General features: G+C 43.7%; 1 protein-coding gene across 2 annotated transcripts in view; it reads left to right on the top strand.

Moving 5' to 3' along the window:
• dnaaf9 (dynein axonemal assembly factor 9) overlaps positions 1 to 20634 on the top strand; it is a 114410-nt gene that overhangs the window by 49260 nt on the left and 44516 nt on the right. For both annotated transcript variants that reach the window (XM_078406503.1, XM_078406413.1), the window contains 9 exons: positions 1359 to 1435; positions 4109 to 4153; positions 5620 to 5665; positions 6137 to 6248; positions 13236 to 13306; positions 16815 to 16865; positions 17962 to 18049; positions 19520 to 19623; positions 20308 to 20454. In XM_078406503.1, coding sequence (XP_078262629.1) covers positions 1359 to 1435; positions 4109 to 4153; positions 5620 to 5665; positions 6137 to 6248; positions 13236 to 13306; positions 16815 to 16865; positions 17962 to 18049; positions 19520 to 19623; positions 20308 to 20454 — 741 coding nt within the window. The remainder of the gene's footprint in view (positions 1 to 1358; positions 1436 to 4108; positions 4154 to 5619; positions 5666 to 6136; positions 6249 to 13235; positions 13307 to 16814; positions 16866 to 17961; positions 18050 to 19519; positions 19624 to 20307; positions 20455 to 20634) is intronic.

The following is a 20634-nucleotide window of genomic DNA, read 5'->3' as shown; positions in this document are numbered from 1 at the left end:
AGGCTGGGAAAGCTCATCTCGGACCCACAGACCCTCAACATAGGAGCTCCGCAAGGCTGCGTAATCTCCCCTCTCCTTTACTGTCTCTACACCATCGACTGCACCTCCACAGATTCCTCTGTCAAGCTCCTCAAGTTTGCGGATGACACTATCCTGATTGGACTGATCCAGGATGGGGAGGAATCTGCCTACAGATCGGAAGTGACACAGCTGGCGTCCTGGTGCCATCGCAACAACCTGGAGCTCAATGCTCTCAAGACAGTGGAACTAATTGTAGACTTTCAAAGAGATCCTCCTCTCCCCACTCACCATCAACAACACCACAGTCACATCTGTGGAGTCATTTAAGTTCCTTGGAACCATCATCTCCAGGGATCTTAAATGGGAGGCCACCATGGGCGGCAACTGAGGAAACACAATCTGCCACAGGCAATGATGGTCCAATTCTATACTGCTATCATTGAGTCCGTCCTCGCCTTCTCCATCATGGTCTGGTTTGGCTCAGCCACCAAGCACGACATCCGGAGGCTGCAACGGATCGTTCGATCAGCTGAGAAGGTTGTTGGCTGCAACCTTCCCCACATTGACGAACTGTACACTGCAAGGGCCAGGAAGCGAGCGGGCAAGATCATCTCTGATCCCTCTCACCCTGGCCACAAACTCTTTGAAGCACTTCCCTCTGGAAGGTGACTCCGGACTGTCAAAGCAGCCACAGCCAGACATAAAAACAGCTTTTTTCCATGAGTAGTTGTTCTATTCAATAACCAAAGTCTGTAGTCTCTTTTTTGCTCTGGTTTATTTTTACCCACATGTTTAGACCATAATGTTGTATCCTTATTGTTTTGATGTGGTTATGCTTTTTTCTTAATTGTTAACTGTTTGTGTTGTCATTTGTGAGCGGAGCACCAAGGCCAATAAACGTATTCATTCATAAATGAAAGGAAAAATAAAGAAATCTATATCTAAGGGGGGAATAGTTTAATATCTAGAAAGGATATGTACCACAAGTAATTATCATCATGGACTTCAAAAGGTCATCATTAGAGGACATGGAATTCAAAAACTACCTTTTCACACACAAAATTGTGAAAATGTGGACTTCCTGTCATATGCCATGGTTGAATGAACAGTAAAGGTTGGTAAGCATATGAGAGGCAAGAAAGTTGAGTTATGTTTTAGATTTAGATGAGGAAAGACAGGAGAAGGTTCCAGGGAATGCTCAGATTGACTGGTTCAACTGAAAGGCCTATTCCGTGCTATCTTATAAAGTAAAACGTCCTGTGTTCAAGATTGTATGTTGGTCTATATATAGCACTTTTTTGTGCATTTGAGTCACTAATGGATGCATTCTACTTTAGGTCAAAGAAATTGCTGAAGATGTTTTTCTTTCAACATTGGATTGCTATGGTCTTGGTCATTACAAAGCTATCCTAAGGTATGAAACAATCTTTAATTTGAAGCTCTAACTTTGTTCTTTAACTTTGTAAATAGGAATGACAGTAAGATTACAGAGTGCCCTCCACAAGCAGGATTTGACAGGAGATACAGTTAGAATTTATGTTTTTTAATTCTTCATGGAGCCATAGAATGTGCAGAAAATGACTGTCAGATGATTGAATACATGTTAATACTAACTTTGCAGCTGAAACTATCATCATTCATTCCGTGTATTTTCCAAAAATTATATACATTTTTAGAAGATGAGTAATTCATGATAAATAATGTAATCAGATGAGCATAAAAGAATCTGGACAGGAAGCAAGGTAGTCACACAAAGTTTTGACAGACACAATTTGTCAAATGGTAAGAGAGGAAGACCTTTATGAATCTGTACATTCCTTCATGTAGAAATTTGTAAAGATTTGTTCGTTTTAACTGATGATTTTAACTGACGCCAGCTGTGTCACTTCTCGTCTGTAGGCAGATTCCTCCCCATCCTGGATCAGTCCAATCAGGGTTGTGTCATCCGCAAACCTGAGGAGCTTGACAGAGGTGTGTGTGGAGGTGCAGTCGTTGGTGTAGAGAGAGTAACGGAGAGGGGAGAGTATGCAGCCTTGCGGTGCTCCTATGCTGAGGGTGCGCGGGTCCGAGATGTGCTTTCCCAGCCTCACATGCTGCTTCCTGTCTCTCAGGAAGTTGATGATCCACTGACAGGGGTTTAGGCACAGTCAACTGGGAGAGTTTGTAGTGTAGTAGCTCTGGCACAATCGTGCAGAGCTAAAGTCCACAAACAGAATCCAGGCATAGGTCCCCTTGCGGTCTAGGTGCTGGAGGATGAAGTGCAGGCCTAGGTTGACTGCGTCGTCCACCGATCTATTGGCCCTGTATGCAAACTGCAGATGGTCCAGCAGGGGGTTTGTGATGTTTTTCAGCTGGGCAGCACAAGTCTTTCAAAGGTCTTCATGACTACAGAGGTAAGTGTGACAGGCCTGTAGTCATTAAGACCAGTGAGTGATCCTTGTCTTTTTGGGTACAGGGAGAATAGTGGAGACCTTGAAGTAGGCAGGGACAGTGCAGGTTTGCAGGGACTGGTTAAAAATGTCTGTGTAGATCGGTGCCAGTTGTTCGGCACAGAGCTTGAGGGTGGAGGGGAACCATTGTCAGGTCCTGGAGATTTCTGGCTTTTCTGTTTCCTAAATAGCCTCTCCACCTCCTCAATTTCTATTGTTGGAGATGGAGAAATGGTCAGACTGATGTTTAGCAGTGGACGAGGACCCAGTCTGGAGCCAGGCTGTGAGTATGTGCAAATTGGTGATTGCGGCGGGGGGGGGGGGGGGGGGGGGGGGGAGTGGCCAGCCTTTGCAAACTGGAGTCAGTCTGTGAGTAGGTGTGAATTGCTGCTTGGGGAGGAGTGGGTGGGGAAGGGTCCAGTCTTTGCAAACTGGAGTCAGTCTGTGAGTACGTGTGAAGTGATGATTGAGGGGGGGGGAGGGGATCCCAGGATTATGTTTCTGTTTCTCGAACCTGCAGTAAAAACTCGTTCAGGTCGTTGGTCAGCTGACGATTGTCCAAGGAGCGTGGGGTTTTCCTCTTGCAGCTGGTGATTTCTAGCAAGCCCTTCCAAACTGACGAAGTATTATTAGCTGAGAACTTGCTTCTCAGAGTACCTTTCTTTGCAGCTCTGATTCCTCTTCTCAGCTTGTACTTGGCCTGCCTGTAGAGGTCTGTATCCCCGTTCCTGTAGGCCTCATCTTTTGACTTGCGTAGCTGTCTGAGTTCTGCTGTGAACCAGGGCTTGTTGGTGGTGAACCAGATCCGGGTCTTCGTGGGAAGCCAGAGAACTGGTGGTTATAGGGAGAATGTGTAAATTGCACACAGTGGGCATCCAATCCCACGATTGAATCCAGGTCATTGGATTCACAAGGCGGCAGCATTTCTTACTGTGCCACTTTTAAAACTAAATTTGCTAAACTTTCCACATCCTCGGGATCTTCTGAATGTTCTTTTAATTCCATACATTTTTCAGATACTAAAGTTTGAATAATGGCCACTTACTTATTGTCATTTACTACAGCCTCCTAAACTCCAAAGACGTACAGGTATGTAGGTTAATTGGCTGGGTAAATGTAAAAATTGTCCCTAGTGGGTGTAGGATAGTGTTAATGTACGGGGATCGCTGGGCGGCACGGACTTGGAGGGCCGAAAAGGCCTGTTTCCGGCTGTATATATATGATATGATATGATAAACCTTCTTTGATGTTGGTTGTAAATTGGAAAGTAGCCCAACAGTTGGAAAAGCATGGAAAGAGCTGATGTAACATTTTAAGGTCCTTTGTGATGTTTATTTTGCCAGCATTTTGAGCAGTTTGTATGTGGTTGCTACCTGACCTGAGAATTTGTCGAGCACTTGATTTTAACTGCAGTATTTATGATTTCTGCAAAGCTCCTTATCAGTCTTCGCTTTGTCAATGACAACATAAAATTTTTACCATCCTCTGGTGCAAGTGATTATGTGGGCAATTTATATTCTTGTATAACAACTGTGTAAGAAATTGGATTTTGCAAGAATGAGCCTTTTCAGAATTTTTTTGTGCCATCAGTGCTATTTTACTGTTAAAATTGAGCCATTTCAGTAAAACATTTTTGGTAACTGTTATTTTTCCAACAGCTCAAAATTGTGCTTTCTGATTGAAGCTGTGAATAGCCAGGGAACGTAAGTGTTTTGGGGCTTTGCTTTTTTTCAAAAACCCTTTGATAACTTTATTGATATTGATTTATTATTGTCACGTGCATAGGAGGGGGAGTTAAAGAGGTGGAGGTTTACTAGTGCTTTACTAATCAGGGAAAATATCACAGTGGTACTCAGAGAGGATATTCTGGAGGGTACATCTAATGAGACATTATGGGTTGAGCTCAAAAATAAGAAGGGAACAATTATTCTAATGGGATTATATTATAGGCCGTGCAATAACCAGCAGGAGAAAGAGGATCAGATGTAGCAGATTCCGGAAGGATCCAAGAGCCACAGAATTGTTGTAATGGGTGACTTTAACGTCCCCATTATTGATTTTGACTTACTCAGTGCAAGAGGATAAGACAGGGCAGAATTTGTGAGGTGAATCCAAGAAGGTTTGCTTAAACAGTATGTGGATAGTCCGACTCAATGACCATAGTGGACCTTTTATTGGAAAACTTGGCCAGATGTCTTGTGTTACGGTGGAAGGGTATTTTGGAGATAATGATGACAAGTTTTTTAATTGTTTTGAATAGGGACAGATCTGGATATTGGGGCAAGGCAGATTACAATGTCAGGAAAGTTTCCTCTGGCAATATGTAGAGGGCCCCACACGGGAGAGGGCAATGCTTCAACTTGTCTTGGGAAACTATGAGGGGCAAGTGGATGAAGTGTTCATGGATGAGCCTTTTTGGACCAGCGGCCACTGTTCTATTAGATTTAAGATTGTTATGGATAAAGACAGGGCGAGCTCACATATTAGAATTCTAAATTGAGGCAAGGCGAACTATGGTGTAAGACAGGATCTCTCTCACATTGATGGAGCAGGTAGTTTGAAGCAATAAGAATGTTAGGAAAGTGGGATGTTTTAAAAAATGTGCTGACAAGAGTCCAGGTCATGCATGTTCCTGTTAGAGTGAAGGGCAAGGCAGATGAGCATAAGGAAGCTTAAATGCCAAGGGAAATTGAAGCTCTACCAGGATGTTGCCAGGACTAAAGGGTCTGAGCTATAGGGAGAGGTTGAGTAGGCTGGGACTCTATTCCTTGGAGCGCAGTAGGATGAGGGGTGATCTTATAGAGGTGTATAAGATCATGAGAGGGAAAAATCGGATAGATGCACAGAGACTTGCCCAGAGTAAGTTAATCGAGGACCAGAGGACATAGGTTTAAGGTGAAGGGGAAACGATTTAATAGGAATCTGAGGGGTAACTTTTTCACACAAAGGGTGGTGGGTGTATGGAACAAGCTGCCAGAGGAGGTAGTTGAGGAAGGGACTATCCCAACATTTAAGAAACAGTTAGACATGGATGGGACAGGTTTGGAGGGATATGGACCAAATGCGGGCAGGTGGGGCTAGTGTAGCTGGGACATGTTGGGCTGAAGGGCCTGTTTCCACACTGTATCCTCTATGACTCTGACAAGTTTTCCATGTCATTTCTTTCTAGAATCGTCTCATTGGAGAGCCATTCAAGCAAATTCCTCATTAAAACCGTAAGTTTTTAACATGAAATAGAACATTTTCCTTTTGTTTTCCTGACATTTCTCAAGAAGAGTTGTTTGTATGTTTTAAAATTTCCACGGTAAGGGTCCATCGTGTGCATGCTGACCAACGCTTACACTAGTTCTATCCTACGCACAATAGACAATTTACAGAACCACTTAACCTAATTTATAAATAAACAATATTTCTAGATTTCTCTTCATTTGTCTGCTCTTCTGCACTCAAGCATCAATCGTAATGAATTAATGTCCTTCAATATCTCCTTTCAAGGGTTCCCTCCCCATGCTAATGTCGATGTAAATTATGTGGTACATAGAGTTACAGTAGTTTGCTGTGGTTTCTACGTATATCAATATATAGCCTATAAAAGCTTCAAGCTCTGTCAATTTATTTATTGAAATGTGGTCCACTGTAATCTTGGTTTTAGATTGCTTAACTGAGTGCTTTCCATTGTGTTGCAGGCCTCAATGACTGTTTATGACATTCCAGATTTAACAGGAGGAAAAGGGACTCTAGGATCCATAGTTTTCTCTGAATCATTCCTAGAATCTAAAATATTTTTGAAAGAAAAAGGTAAGCAACAACAATTCAGAAGACTTAATGTCTTATCCTACATTATGAAACATCGGCAGTGGTGGTGTAGCGAAGTTGAATCTCATCATAGCTGTGGAATTTAAATTCAATTAATAATCTGGATTTTTTAAAAAAAAATAAAATTATGATGATCACAAAGCAACCAGCTTGTTTTTCAACACATTGTTCCACTAATATCCGTCAGCGGAGGAGATTTGCTGTCCTGATGTGACTCTGCACCCAGCAGTGATTTTCCATAAAAAGGCTTTCGGAAATGACTTGGGCTACTCTGTTTAAGAGTCTTTGAGATGGGCAGTAAATGCTGGCCTGTCTAGGTGCCCAGTTTCTGACAGATGAATCTTCAAAACCACGTATTACTTTTGGAAGGATCTGTGATGGTAGATTGTGGTTAATTAATTTTAGTTACCCTTTAACAAGCACATGAACAGGATTTCTGACTGTTTATATTGAGAAATAGGGCATTTTCTGATTTTCCATCTGTTAGTAAAATTGAGAGCACAGGAAGTTTGAGAATCCATCACTTGGGTTCATTTGGACCAATGAAGGATCCCAGATCTGAAAAGTTGACTATTTTTCTATCCACAGACCAATTGAGTTTTTATTTCATATTTCCAGTACCTGCAATTTTTTTAAACCTTCAGAGCAAAGAGAATATTGGACACCAAGAGGAGATGGATGATATAGATTGGTGTTGACCAGGAGATGGTGCTGAAGGCTTGATAGCAAATATTTCTGGTGGAGGTGAAAATAGAATCATACAGCACGGAAACAGGCCCTTTGCCTAAATTGTCCAGGCTGACCAAGATGCTCCATCTACACCAGTCCCATCTGCCCGCGTTTGACCCATATCCCTCTAAATCGCTTCATCTTCCTGTCCAAATGTCTTGTTATTATATGTTGCTATAATACCTGCCTCAAATACCTCCTCTAGCAGCTTGTTCCATATACCCACCACCCTTATGTGAAAACTTTGTCCCTCAAGTTTCTATTAAATCTTTCCTTCCTCACCTTAAACCTATGTCCTCTGGTTCTTGATTCCCCTAGTCTGGGTAAAAGACACTGAGCATCCTATTCCCCTCATGATCATAAACACCTTTCTCAGATCACCCCTCATCCTTCTGTGTTCCAAGGAATAATGTCCCAGCCTCCTCAAACTCCCCTTATAGCTCAGCCCCTCAAGTTCTGGCAATATCCTCGTAAATCTTCTCATCTCTTTCCAGTTTAATGACAGGATGACCAAAACACAATACTCCAAACGTGGCCTCATCAACATGCATAACTATAACATAACATCCTAAATTCTATACTCAACACCCTGACTGATGAAGGCCAATGTACCAAAAGCTTTCTTGACCACCCTATCTACTTGTGATGCCACTTTCAGGGAACTACGTACCTGTACTCCTAGATCCCTCTGCTCTATAATAATCCCCAGGGCACTACCAATCACTGTAAGGGTCCTGTCCTGGTTTGACTCAAAATGCAAGATCTTGCACTTACCTTCATTAAACTCCATTAACCATTCCTCAGCCCTCTAGCCCAGCTGATCAAAATCCTGTTGTAATTTTTGAACACCATCATCACTATTCGCAACACAACCCACTAATGATAATAGAATGAAGACATGGCAAAGTTAAATCCCCATGGAACTATACATTTGCTGCAAATCTGAAATAAAGGAGAATGCTGGAAAAGGCCATAAGAAATTATGGGCAAATAATTATATAATATTGCCACAGAAGGCTGTGGAGGCCAAGTCAATGAATATTTTTAAAGCAGAGATAGATAGAATCTTGATTAATATGGGTGTCAGGGGTTATGGGGAGAAGGCAGGAGAATGAGGTTAGGAGGGAGAGATAGATCAGCCATGATTGAATAACAGAGTAGACTTGATGGGCCGAATGGCCTAATTCTGCTCCTATCACTTATAACCTTATGACCTAATATTGAAAAAGCATAAAGTGACATTTAAAAATTATTGAGAAAAAAATGTGTCTTACATAATGATTGCATATTTTAAGGAGAGAATGAGAGGGACGTGGATGGTGCATTTATTGTATGCACTATTTTAGGAAAGTGTTTGCTCAATCCCATTGGATCCAATAGAACCTGGAATTAAAACCATATTTGGCCCAGTGGCCAGAAACAGTGTTTATGTCATTGGGTATTATTGATAAGCAAGTCATTTTTTTCATAGTTTTGCAGAGCTCAATACTAGGTTCCTTGCTTTTTGTGGTGTTTATTAATGGTTTGGTCTATTAGAGGAGCCACAATTAAAAGGTTTAAAGATTATAAAATAAGTGATAGTAAAATAAGTGATGATGAAGTTAAGTCCCTAAAACCTGCCATTTGAATTATTTTTTATAAGTGATAGCCATTTGGCCCATCAAGTCTACTCCATCATTCAAATCTGACTGATCTATCTTTCCCTCTTAACCGCATTCTCCTGCCTTCTCCCCATAACCCCTGATACCCATACTAATCAATGACACCCGTACTAACCTTTTGAATATCCTGTCAGCAGTCTACATCCCACCCCATTTTGATGCTAAACTTGCACTAGACCTCCTGGAGTAAGGAGTCACCACCCCATATTCAACTGCATCCTCCATTTGCTGGACCTCTAGACCAACATCAATGAGGATAAGTGACAACACATCCTCCACGAAAATGTTCAACACTGGTGCCCTGCAGGGATGGGTAGTCAGCCGCTCACTTTACTCTCTGCACACTCATGACAATGCTTCCAAATTCTGCTCCAATTTACAAGTTTGCAAATGACAACACCACGGTGGGCCGGATCTCGGACAATGACAGGATGAACCTCAGGAAGGCGATAGAGAGCCTCATAACATGGTGTCAAGACAACAACCTCTCCCTCAAAATTTGCAACATCATCAGGAAATGAGGTGGTGTACATGTTCAGTCAGCATCAAAAATACAAAAGTGGAGATGGTCAAGACGTTCAAGTTCCCTGGCGTAAATATCACCAATTTATCCTGGAGCAACCACATTGCAGGCCAAGAAAACACACCAATACCTCTACTTCCTCAGAAGACTAAGAAAGTCTAGCATGAATCCAAAATTGTTACCAATATCTACGAAAGTGGATACCGTAGAAAATGCCTGTAAGATGCATCGACTGTAGTTTGGCAATTACTGTACCCAAGACTGCAAGAAATTATAGAGTTGTGGATATAGCCCAGACTATCACACAAACGAGCTACACCCCCCCATCAACTCTGTCTGTACTTAGTGCTGTCTGAAAAGCAGCCAACATAATTAAGAACCATTTTTCACCCTGGATATTTCCCTCCTTTCCCCATCAAGCCAAAGATTTAAAAAAAAATTAAAGCACATACCAACAGCTTTTTCCCAGCTGTTATCAGATTACTGAACGGTCCTCCTATAAGTTAGGGCTACACACCTCATTGCACTTAACTCTCTCACTGTAACACTATAACGCTGTAAGACTATATTCTGCATCTGGTATTTTTGTCTGTTGCACTTGTGTAATGGCTTGATTTTACTCATGTATAGTATGGTTTATTTTTAATCTTTCTAATGGTCACTACATTTCTGGGTTTCATGTTATCTGTAAAATTTGAAATATTTTCATGATACCAAAGTCCCAGTTATGAATTTGTGGTCAAGAAGGCAAATGGTTCTTACCTTTATTGATTAATGCAATGTCCATTCTGCTATTCTATGCTTTCTAGTTAGAAGCCATTTATGCACAGGTAGTTCTGCTAAAACATGTGAATTCTGCTTCTGCTTCCATAAAGTGAATTGAATATAACGTGATGTGTATTATGTGAGCCGCATTGGTTACAATGCAATTTTGAACCACTTAAAGGTTACTTTGGAAATTGACAAGCAGAAAAATATCATTTTTGGGGGGAAAAACTGTCTGGGGAAAATACTCTTTCCATGTAACCTCCCTCTAGTAAACAAATACCATTGTCTCTTCAGAACAAAGACTGTTAGTTTCACTGCAGGTGGTCATTGAAATTAATAAGCAGTCACTTCTATTGATCCTTGTGCAATAATGCTCTGTTAAACAATGTATGGTATGACTCAATATTTTTAGCTCGCAGTAACAAAAATACAATACAATACAATATATCTTTATTGTCATTGTACAGGGGTACAACGAGATTGGGAATGCACCTTCCATACGATGCAATAAATTAATTAGCTAATCAATATAATTTAGACAACCCAGAGAACCAAAATTAGAAACAGTTTTAAAACAGAATAAAGTGTAAATAAGTCTGTGCCGGGTTACTGTGTGACGTGACCATCCGACTCAGCAGGACCGCTTCAGAGCAGCTATGGCCCTGGGGATGAAGCTGTTCCTGCGTCTGGAGGTGCGTAGAAGGCCTTGTATCGTCTGCCCGATGGTAGAAGTTCGAACAAACTGTTGCAGGGGTGTGAGGAGTCTTTATGAATGCTGGTGGCTTTCCTGAGGCATCGTGTCTTGTAGATGCCCTCCAAGGCTGGTAGCTGGGTTCCGATAATCTTCTGAGCTCTATAGACTACCCGCTGAAGAGCTCTGCTCTCTGCCTCCGTGCAGCTGAGGTACCACACAGGGATGCCATGCGTTACGATGCTCTCTATGATGCAGCGGTAGAAGGTCGTCAGCAGCTGTTGGGGCAGACCAGACTTTTTCAGTGTTCTCAGCGCAACAGTGTTAGTGGACCATGTGAGGTCCTCCGAAATGTGAGTGCCCAGAAACCTGAAGCTGGATACTCTCTCCACACTGTCCCCGTTGATAAAGATCGGAGCGTATTCCCCATTATGTGACCTTCGGAAGTTGATGATCAGCCGCTTGGTCTTGGAGGTGTTTAGGGACAGGTTGTTATCTGAGCACCAGTCTGCCAGGTTCTGTACCTCCGCACTGTAGTGTGTTTCATCACCGTTGGTGATCAGCCCGATCACCGTTGTGTCGTCTGCAAACTTGACTGGTGTTGGTGTCGAATGCAGGAACACAGTCGTGTGAATAGGGAGTAGAGCATGGGGCTCAAAACACAGCCCTGTGGTGTTGCAGTACTCAAGGAGATAGTGGAGGACAGGTGCGGACCCATTCTCACTGCCTGCAGTCGCTTCATCAAAAAATCCAGGATCCAGTCGCATTACGACGAGCTGAGGCCTAGCTGGTGGAGTTTGGTGATGAGCTTGGTGGGGATGACCGTGTTGAAGGCAGAGCTATAGTCTATGAATAGCATCCTCACGTACGTGCCCTGTCTCTCCAGGTGAGTCAGGACAGAGTGAAGAGCCAGAGAGATGGCGTCCTCTGTGGATCTGTTTGCCCTGTATGCAAATTGATGTGGGTCCAGTAAGTCAGGGATGCTGGATTTGATGTGTGAGAGGAACAGCCTTTCAAAGCACTTCATGATTATAGGAGTTAGGACAACCGGATGGTAGTCGTTCAGTTTGGTGATTTTTGTTTTTTTCGGCACCGGCACTATGGTAGCCGACTTCAGGCACTTGGGAACCGTAGCCAGAGATAGTGACAGGTTAAAGATCCTGGTGAATACCTCAGCCAGCTGTTCAGCGCAGTTCCTAAGTACCCTTCCTTGAACACCATCCGGGCCTGCAGCCTTGCTTGGGTTGACTCTTCGCAGAGCGCGCTGTACTTCTTGTGTGCTCAATGTTAAGACCTGTCCCTCCGCCTTGGCTGGGCTTCTTCCCCTCATGGTGGTGTTGCCAGTTTCGAAGCGGGCAAAGAAGGTGTTTAGCTCGTTGGTTAGTGTGATATTGTTGTGGGGGCAGGCAGGGCTGCTCTTGTAGCCAGTGATGTCCCTGCCACATGCTTCTGGTGTCCGTGGTGTTGAAGTGGTCTTCCACCCTTTGCCTGTGGGTGTCTTTGGCCCTTTTTATACCTTTGTTCAGGTTTGATCTGGCAACACTGTATGCTGAAGTGTCACCAGATTTAAAGGCATTGTTGCGTGCCCTCAACAGATTATGTACCTCCTTGTTCATCCATGGTTTCCGGTTTGGGAACATCTTTGTTTCCTTGTCCACCGTGACATTCTCCACACAGCAGTTGATGTAGGAGAGCACAGTGGATGTGTATTCCTCCAAGTCTACCTCTGAACCACAGGTCGCCTGTTGTGCAAACAGGTCTCAGTCGGTGCGATCAAAGCAGTCCTGGAGTTGTAGGGTGGCATCCTCGGGCCATATTTTGACCGTCTTAATTGTTGGTTTGGTCTTGCGGATGAGGGGTTTGTATGCGGGCAGTAGAAGCAGTGAGAGGTGATCGGAGTGTCCCAGAGGTGGGCACGGGAGAGCTCTGTAGGCGTCCTTTACGTTGGTGTACACTTTATCCAGCGTGTTTGAGCCCCTGGTAGGGCACTGCACATGCTGGTGGAATTTGCGGTGCGCGGCTCGTAGGTCAACCTGATTAAAGTCCCCTGCAACAATGAAGGCACCGTTGGGGTGGGCTTCCTGCTGCTTGCTGATGACTGAGTGCAGCTGTGCTGGCGCTAGGTTAGCCTGTGGGGGAATGTATGCGGCCATGATAGTGACCACAGTAAACTCCCGAGGCAGATAGAACGGCCTGCATTTAAGCAGCAGGTACTCCAAGTCTGGGGAACAGTAGCTCTCTATTGCAGTGTGGTTGGTGCACCAGTCATTGTTGATGTAGATACAGAGCCCCCCCGGTCCTTTGTTAGCTCCACAGCCAAATAAAAAGACCTTTAGTTTGCAAAATCCTGCAGGGGGAAAAACAAGCTGTGTAATTGCGCCTGAAACTCTAGCTCCTCACCCCCTTCCCCCATTGACACATGTTGTTTCAACAATGTGATTTTCTATAATGTGAAGTTTCTTAGGAATGCAACCATGCATTATTGTGGAAGTACTGTATCCAAACTGTCATTGTTCCTATAATTCTACATGCTGTGCCTTTGCTGATGAAGAGATTTGATAAAATAATGAACTGTTGTTCCACTTTGTTCCCTGTAGATGGTGCTATGTCTACAGACAGCAACTACATGATTCTGTCAGCAATTGTGCCTCGATATGTTTCTTGGATGGTAAGTGTACACCAATAATTTCCAATTTTTCTTTGATAAAAACCTCATGTCCATACTTGTTAAACCTCCAGAAATGTATGGAGTGAAATGAAAGCTTGTGACCAATAGTATACATAGGGACCATCGCTGGAACTTTTGTTATGTACTTTAATAATCCGGATGTGAATGTAAAACAACCTCATTATGGCCCTTTATCTGCAATTCTCTAGCTGTAACACGTTATTTTCCTTTTCTGTTTATTTTTTCTTTGCATTATGTTTTGTATTCATCATATAGAAGGTAGACACAAAATATTGAAGTAACTCAGCAGGACAGACAGCATCTCTGGAGAGAAGGAATGGTTAACGATTCGGATCTAGACCCTTCAGAATGATGTCAGGGGATTGGACGGTACAGAGATAAAATGTAGTCGGTGACAGTGAGACTGGTAGGAGAACTGGGAAGGGAAGGGATGGAGAGAGGGAAAACAAGGGTTACTTGAAGTTAGAGAAGTCAATGTTCATACCGCTGGGGTGTAAGCTACCCAAGCGAAATATGAGTATATACCCAAGGGATTTGAGTATAGGAGCAGGGAGGTTCTGCTGCAGTTGTACAGGGCATTGGTGAGACCACACCTGGAGTATTGTGTACAGTTTTGGTCTCCTAATCTGAGGAAAGACATTCTTGCCATAGAGGAAGTACAGAGAAGGTTCACCAGATTGATTCCTGGGATGGCAGGACTTTCATATGAAGAAAGACTGGATAGACTCGGCTTATACTCGCTGGAATTTAGAAGATTGAGGGGGGATCTTATAGAAACTTACAAAATTCTTAAGGGGTTGGACAGGCTAGATGTAGGAAGATTGTTCCCAATGTTGGGAAAGTCCAGAACAAGGGGTCACAGTTTAAGGATAAGGGGGAAGTCTTTTAGGACCGAGACGAGACGTTTTTTTCACACAGAGTGGTGAATCTGTGGAATTCTCTGCCACAGAAGGTAGTTGAGGCCAGTTCATTGTCTATATTTAAGAGGGAGTTAGATGTGGTCCTTGTGGCTAAAGGGATCAGGGGGTATGGAGAGAAGGCAGGTACGGGATACTGAGTTGGATGATCAGCCATGATCATATTGAATGGCGGTGCAGGCTCGAAGGGCCGAATGGCCTACTCTTGCACCTATTTTCTGTGTTTCTATGAGGTGCTGTTCCTCCAATTTCCGCTGGGCCTCACTCTAACAATGGAAGAGGCCCAGGACAGAAAGGTCAGTATGGGAGGGGGAGTTAAAGTGTTGAGCAACCAGGAGGCCAGGTAGGTTTATGCGGACCGAGCAGAAGTGTTTAGCGAAACGATCGCCGAGCCTGCGCTTGGTCTTGGCGATATACAGGAGTCCACACCTGGAACAGCGGATACAGTGGATGAGGTTGGAGGAGGTGTAAGTGAACCTCTGCCTCACCTGTAAAAGACTGTCGGGATCCTTGGACAGAGTCGAGGGGGGTGGTAAAGGGACAGGTTTTGTATCTCCTGTGGTTGCTGGGGAAAGTACCTGGGGAGGGGGTGGTTTGGGTGGGAAGGGACGAGTTGACCAGGGAGTTGCGGAGGGAACGGGCTAGGTGAAAAGCAGAAAGGGGTGATTGGAAGATGTGGCTAGTAGTGGGATCCTGTTGGAGGTGGCGAAAATGTCAGAGGATTATGTGCTGTATGTGACGAAGAGGGGGAAGGTGAGGACAAGGGGGTCTTTGTTCCGAATGGAGGGGGGGGGGCAAGAGCGGAGCTGCATGATATCGAGGAGACCCTAGTGAGGGCCTCATCTATAATGGAAGAGAGGAACCCGCGTTCCCTAAAGAATAAGGACATACATACAGAGCTTTATTGTCATTCGATACCGAGATACCGAACATTTCCAGCAGTCACAGAACACAAAAAAAAGAACACAAGACACACGACTCCAACACAAACATCCATCACAGTGACTCCAAACACCCCCTCACTGTGATGGAAGGCAACAAAACTTCTTCACTCTTCCCCCATGCCCATGGACAGACAGCTCGACCCCTACCGAGGCGACCGACCCGCACAGCCCCCGCAAGGGGATGGAAGTCCCCGCGGCCGAGCTGCACCGAGCGCTGAAACGTCCCGTGGCCGTACCTGGCGATTGAAGGCCCCACGGCCGAGCCGCACCGGGCGATGGAAGGCCCCGCGGCCGAGCCGCACCGGGCGCCGTTAAGTCCTGCCGCCGAGCCGTACCGGGCGATGTTAAGTCCCGCGGCCGAGCCGCGCTGGGTGCTGTTAAGTCCCGCGGCCGAGCCGTACCGGACGATGTTAAGTCCCGTGGCCGAGCCGCACCGGCGATGTTAAGTCCCGCGGCCGAGCCGCACCGGCGATGTTAAGTCCCGCGGCCGAGGCCGCACCGGCGATGTTAAGTCCCGCGGCCGAGCCGTGCCGGGCGATGGAAGGCCCCGCGGCCGAGCCGCGCCCCGAGGAAGAGACCTAAAAAAAGAAAAGCTTCCACCACCCCCCACCCCACCCCACAGCCCCCACACATACACAGCCAAAAACAAAAACCACCCCAACACCAACACACAAACAAAAAGGGAAAAAAGACAAACAGACTGCCAGCGAGCCGCAGCCGTTAGGCGCCGCCACACGTGACCGCCGATGACATGGCATGGAGCACCTCATCCTGGGCACAGATGTGGCGTAGACGGAGAAATTGGGAGTAGGGGATGGATTTCGCAGGAAGCAGGGTGGGAAGAAGTGTAGTCTAGATAGCTTTGGGAGTTAGTGGGTTTGTAATAGATGTCATAGAAAATAGGTGCAGGAGGAGGCCATTTAGCCCTTCGAGCCAGCACCGCCATTCATTGTGATCATGGCTGATCATCCACAATCAGTAACCTGTTCCTGCCTTCTTCCCATATCCCTTGATTCCACTAGCCCCTAGAGCTCAATCTAACTATGTCAGTCGATAGTCTGTCTCCTGTGATGGAGACATTGAGATCTAGAAACGGTAGGGGGATGTCGGAGATGGTCCAAGTGAATTTGAGTGAAGGATGGAAATTAGCCGTGAAATTGATGAAGTCAGTGAGTTCTGCATGGGTGCAGAAGGTCACACCGATGCAATCCTATTCTCCATTGGTGCAGGAGATAGCACCTATGCAGTCATCTCATTATATAGTTTGATTGTACTCATGAATGGTTTGATTTGACGTAAAATTGTTCACATTTTACATTAATAAATCAATATCAATACCAAAGCAGGGAACCAGAATATATCTCATAGACTGCAGAATATCTGCTGCTGGTCTCTTCTAGCTGGTTTCTGTAAGAACTCTCATTCATTAGTCCCTTTTAAATTTGATGCTTCGGGGCAATGTGGGTGGTGGGTGAAATGGAATTGACTTAGTGTTGTTGGGGACTATTCACCAAGTTTACAGATATTGTCAATGTCAGCTGGGGTACTTTGATAAAATATAATTTCTGAAAATATATGAGATTGATGTTGGGGTATTTCATAACTAAAATTGTCTTTCTTTATCAGGTTGAGGATGCTGAGGTGAAACTTTCAGAGGAGGTGCAACAAATACTGAAGGTACATCTTTTGGATTTGTTTTCGTGTGCTTAATTATAAACAAATCCCTTTTATAAAAATAAAAGGTTTGGTTTGCTGCAGTGACAGATATTGCAGATTTTAATTGTGAACAGTACCAGGAATAATGGAGGTGCAGGCTAATGAAGTGAAATGTGAGGACCAGGGGAACTCTATTTTTGTTCCATCTGGGGGAGGGAAGTGAGGGCAGAACTAAGGGACCCAGAGAATATACAGGTGAGGGATCCATCAATGACCGTAGGGGGGAACTACAGGAGATGTAATACGTTCCCTATACCTAGGGCAGTAACGTGGCACGCAGTGGCAGAGACCAGGGTTCGGAAGACCGTTTAACAGTCTGAAGAGAAATGTGACAAAAGATAACATTTTATTTTATCAAGTGAAAGAGAAAATGTACTAGTTGATGATGATACTTTATTATCACTTGTACCTAGCAGGTGCAATGAAATTCTTTGTTTATGCATACAAAGTACCCAAAAGAGTTGCCACAAAGGAGCCGACAAAGTTACATAAAGTACTTGTCCCTTCTTCGTTCCCCCCGCACCATGTCCCCCATAGTTCTCGGCATCCCCCCCACGCCCAATCCCCCTTTGTTCTTGGCAACGCGGTCCATCCACGACGATCTGTCCTCGGCCCAACTCCGTTTGAGGTTCCAACTCGACCTCACCCTCTGACCGACCTGGTCCGCGGGGGCTCCAACTCATTCTCGGCCCAACTCGACCTCGGGGCTCCGGCCCGACCGCTGAGGTTTTGACCACCTTGCTCCGCACTGGCTTCTCCATAGGCCGCGGCGCCCTGTGGGGCGGGCCCTCCTCTGTCATCTGACCGCGGCGGACGAGTTGGCCCCACTGCTCGTCGGCAGTGAGTGAGTCATTTGCAAAATGTAGACTTTCAAGCCAATTAACCAGATAAGGTTGTTACAATTTTTCATCACAAAATTAATTGAAAACCTGCCACATAATATTTTGTTTGCATGCTGCATAAATTCAAATAGGATATTAGAAAGATTGTTGTCACAGATTTGATACCTGGTACATTGGTATAATTTTGAAGCTATTGAACTTTTGATTATTTTCAGATGAAAGAACATTTTCTTGGCACCTTGCTTATAGGTGGAGCCTCTGCATATCTTTATTCTGGCAGTTCAGTTGCCAGGCCAGAAGAAGGTAACATAATTGACTTGTCTAAAAAAACTACAGATGCTGGAAATCTGAAAGAAAACAGAAAGTGCTGTTTGCCCAGCAGGTCAGGCACATTGTTGTTTATTTCACTTTTGCCTGACCTGCTGGGTATAACTTATCTGTTCGATGAATTTTCATGTGGTAAATCATGCCATAGCAAGAATCAAAGTGAAACATATAAATTACTGATTACTGAATAGTGTTTAGTTTAGTTTGATGACACTAGGGTCAGGGATGGAGACATAAAGGAAGGTCAATTAGTTTTAGTTCATGGTAGCTTTTGGAAGAGAATAAAAGAAGAAAATTATAAAACTTTACATTACCGCTAAAAGTTCTTAAATGGGATCGATAGTCAAAATATTTTTCCCATGGTGGAGGTCTCAAAAACAAGAGGTTTAAGGTGAAATATAGGAGTTTTAAAGGGGATTAGAGGGGTAAGGTGTGCAGGGAAATGAGGGGAGATGACAATATAAATAATGGAATTGCTTCCCTTTGCTCAAAATGGATACAATGGGCTGAATGATCTTATTCGGCACAAAGACTGCCTAGATGAAAACTTATCTGCATGGCAATGATAATTAACAGATAATCCTGTTGCCTCCAGTCTTGACTCTTTTAATATTCAGCTGTCCATTCTTCTTCGTGCCATTAACATCAGTTTTTAAAAGATTTTGCTGTCCTCATCCTAACTCACCAGTGATTCCCCTGTTGGCCTTGTGCATGATGATGTACATTGGCTTCATTTTCAGCTGTGCCCTATTCCCATTGTTGCCTCACCCTTCTTACATCTTTTCCGTTCCTCCTATTTTACATCTTTGTGGATGCTCGATTTTACTCTCCCTACCATTGAAGTGTGTGCATTTGGGTGCTAAACCCTTAAGTTCTATATTTCTGACCCAAAGCTTCTTTACTCTTTCCTCTTCGTTCCCCTCCAAGACAGACAGCACCAGGAATAGACCCTTCAGCCCACAATGTCCATGCCAAACATGATGCATCCGCCTGCAAATGATCCATATCTCTCCATTCCCTGCAAATCCATCCAAATTATCTTAAATGCCTCAATGACCAACCCTGGCAACCATGCTAGGCACCTACCACCCTCTATGTAAAATAAAACCTGCCCTGCACACTTCCTTTAAAATTTGTCCCTCTCTCCTTAAAGCTATGTCTGCCCCCGATCTTCTCCAACCGAGGAAAAAGGTTCTGACTGTTTACCCTACTGATGCCTCATAATCAGGTCTCCCCTCAAACCCTTTGAACTTGTCTTTGAACACCTATTACAAATATTTCACTTGGTGGTTTGATGTAAAATGTCCGATAACACGTGGACAAATAATGGAATGTCTAGGGCGTCAGGAATAAATGTGAATCTAATTTCTGAAAACTAATTAGAAGAGAAAAGAAGTCATGGAACTGCAAGTACCTTTCAACGATTTATGTTTTGCTTCATTTCAGGCAAACTCCTCATCTTTTCTGAAGGCATCTTATTTATTCATCCTCGCTCTGGAAGCATGACAATTTCAAAGAATCATATGACTGCACTAAAGTATTATGATGGGGTAAGTGGCATCATTAGCCTTTGTTTGCCCCCGGAAAAAGCATAGGTTGAGCATTGATGGCAAGCTATTAGCACAGTCGGGCCCCAGTAGCTGAGTCGGTTTACAAGAATGATTCCAAGGAGACTACAGTTGTATTCCTTGGGATTTGTATGCCAAAGGAGTTAATTGATTTTACTGATATTGAGGGAACTGATAGGGTGGAGAGAGAGAGAAATCAATTTTCACATTGAGTGATGTCAAGGACTGATGGTTGCAGTCTATAAGTTGGAGTCAGGCCTTTCAGGGGTGATGCTGAGAAACTGTTGAATTCCTATTTTTTTCTGTGAAGTAATGATTGGTAGTTATTCTTTGATTTGGTTATGAATAAGAGTTGAATGCCAGGTAATGCAGATTAATGGTGACAATTTTTAACTTGAACAATCACAGTTGTTATATCAATTTTCAATAAATTGTACGTAATATATTTAATAGAAGGATTAGAAAAATGTTACTACATGTCCCGTGTAGTTTGCTGTTTGATTTTCTTTTAATTAAAAAAATATTTGAATACATTTATTCAGAGTGATATGTATTTTGTTCTTTATTACATTATTTATTTAATAAACTCTGTGAAATGCAAATCAAAGTTCTGCCTTAGAGCAGTCCATTCTAACTGAGCTTAATTTGAACTTTTTTGTGCCTCAGAATTCTCCAGGTGTCGTCGGAGTCCTTATCATTGAATATAAGAAATCATTGCTTCCCCATCTGCCAATCCATTTGCACTCAACATCAAACTGCCTGATGTTTGCACTTATGCCAGGCTTGAGGCTTTATAAATCATTTTACTCCCAGGTAAGAACATGCTCTTATGCTATGATTATTTTTTTCAATTAAAAAGTTGTATAATTTTCAGTTATTACTTGGTGGTGATTTTTTATTGTCACATATACCGGAGATGGAATGAAAAACTTTGATTTGCTGCTGTCAAGGTAAAACATACCATACATCTGCTCATGCAAAAGAGAAAATTAA

This window comes from Rhinoraja longicauda, chromosome 1 (assembly GCF_053455715.1).
Source record: "Rhinoraja longicauda isolate Sanriku21f chromosome 1, sRhiLon1.1, whole genome shotgun sequence".
NCBI classification, from domain to species: domain Eukaryota; kingdom Metazoa; phylum Chordata; class Chondrichthyes; order Rajiformes; family Arhynchobatidae; genus Rhinoraja; species Rhinoraja longicauda.
The sequence above is the reverse complement of the archived record's forward strand: the minus strand, read 5'-3'. Positions and strand labels throughout refer to the sequence as shown.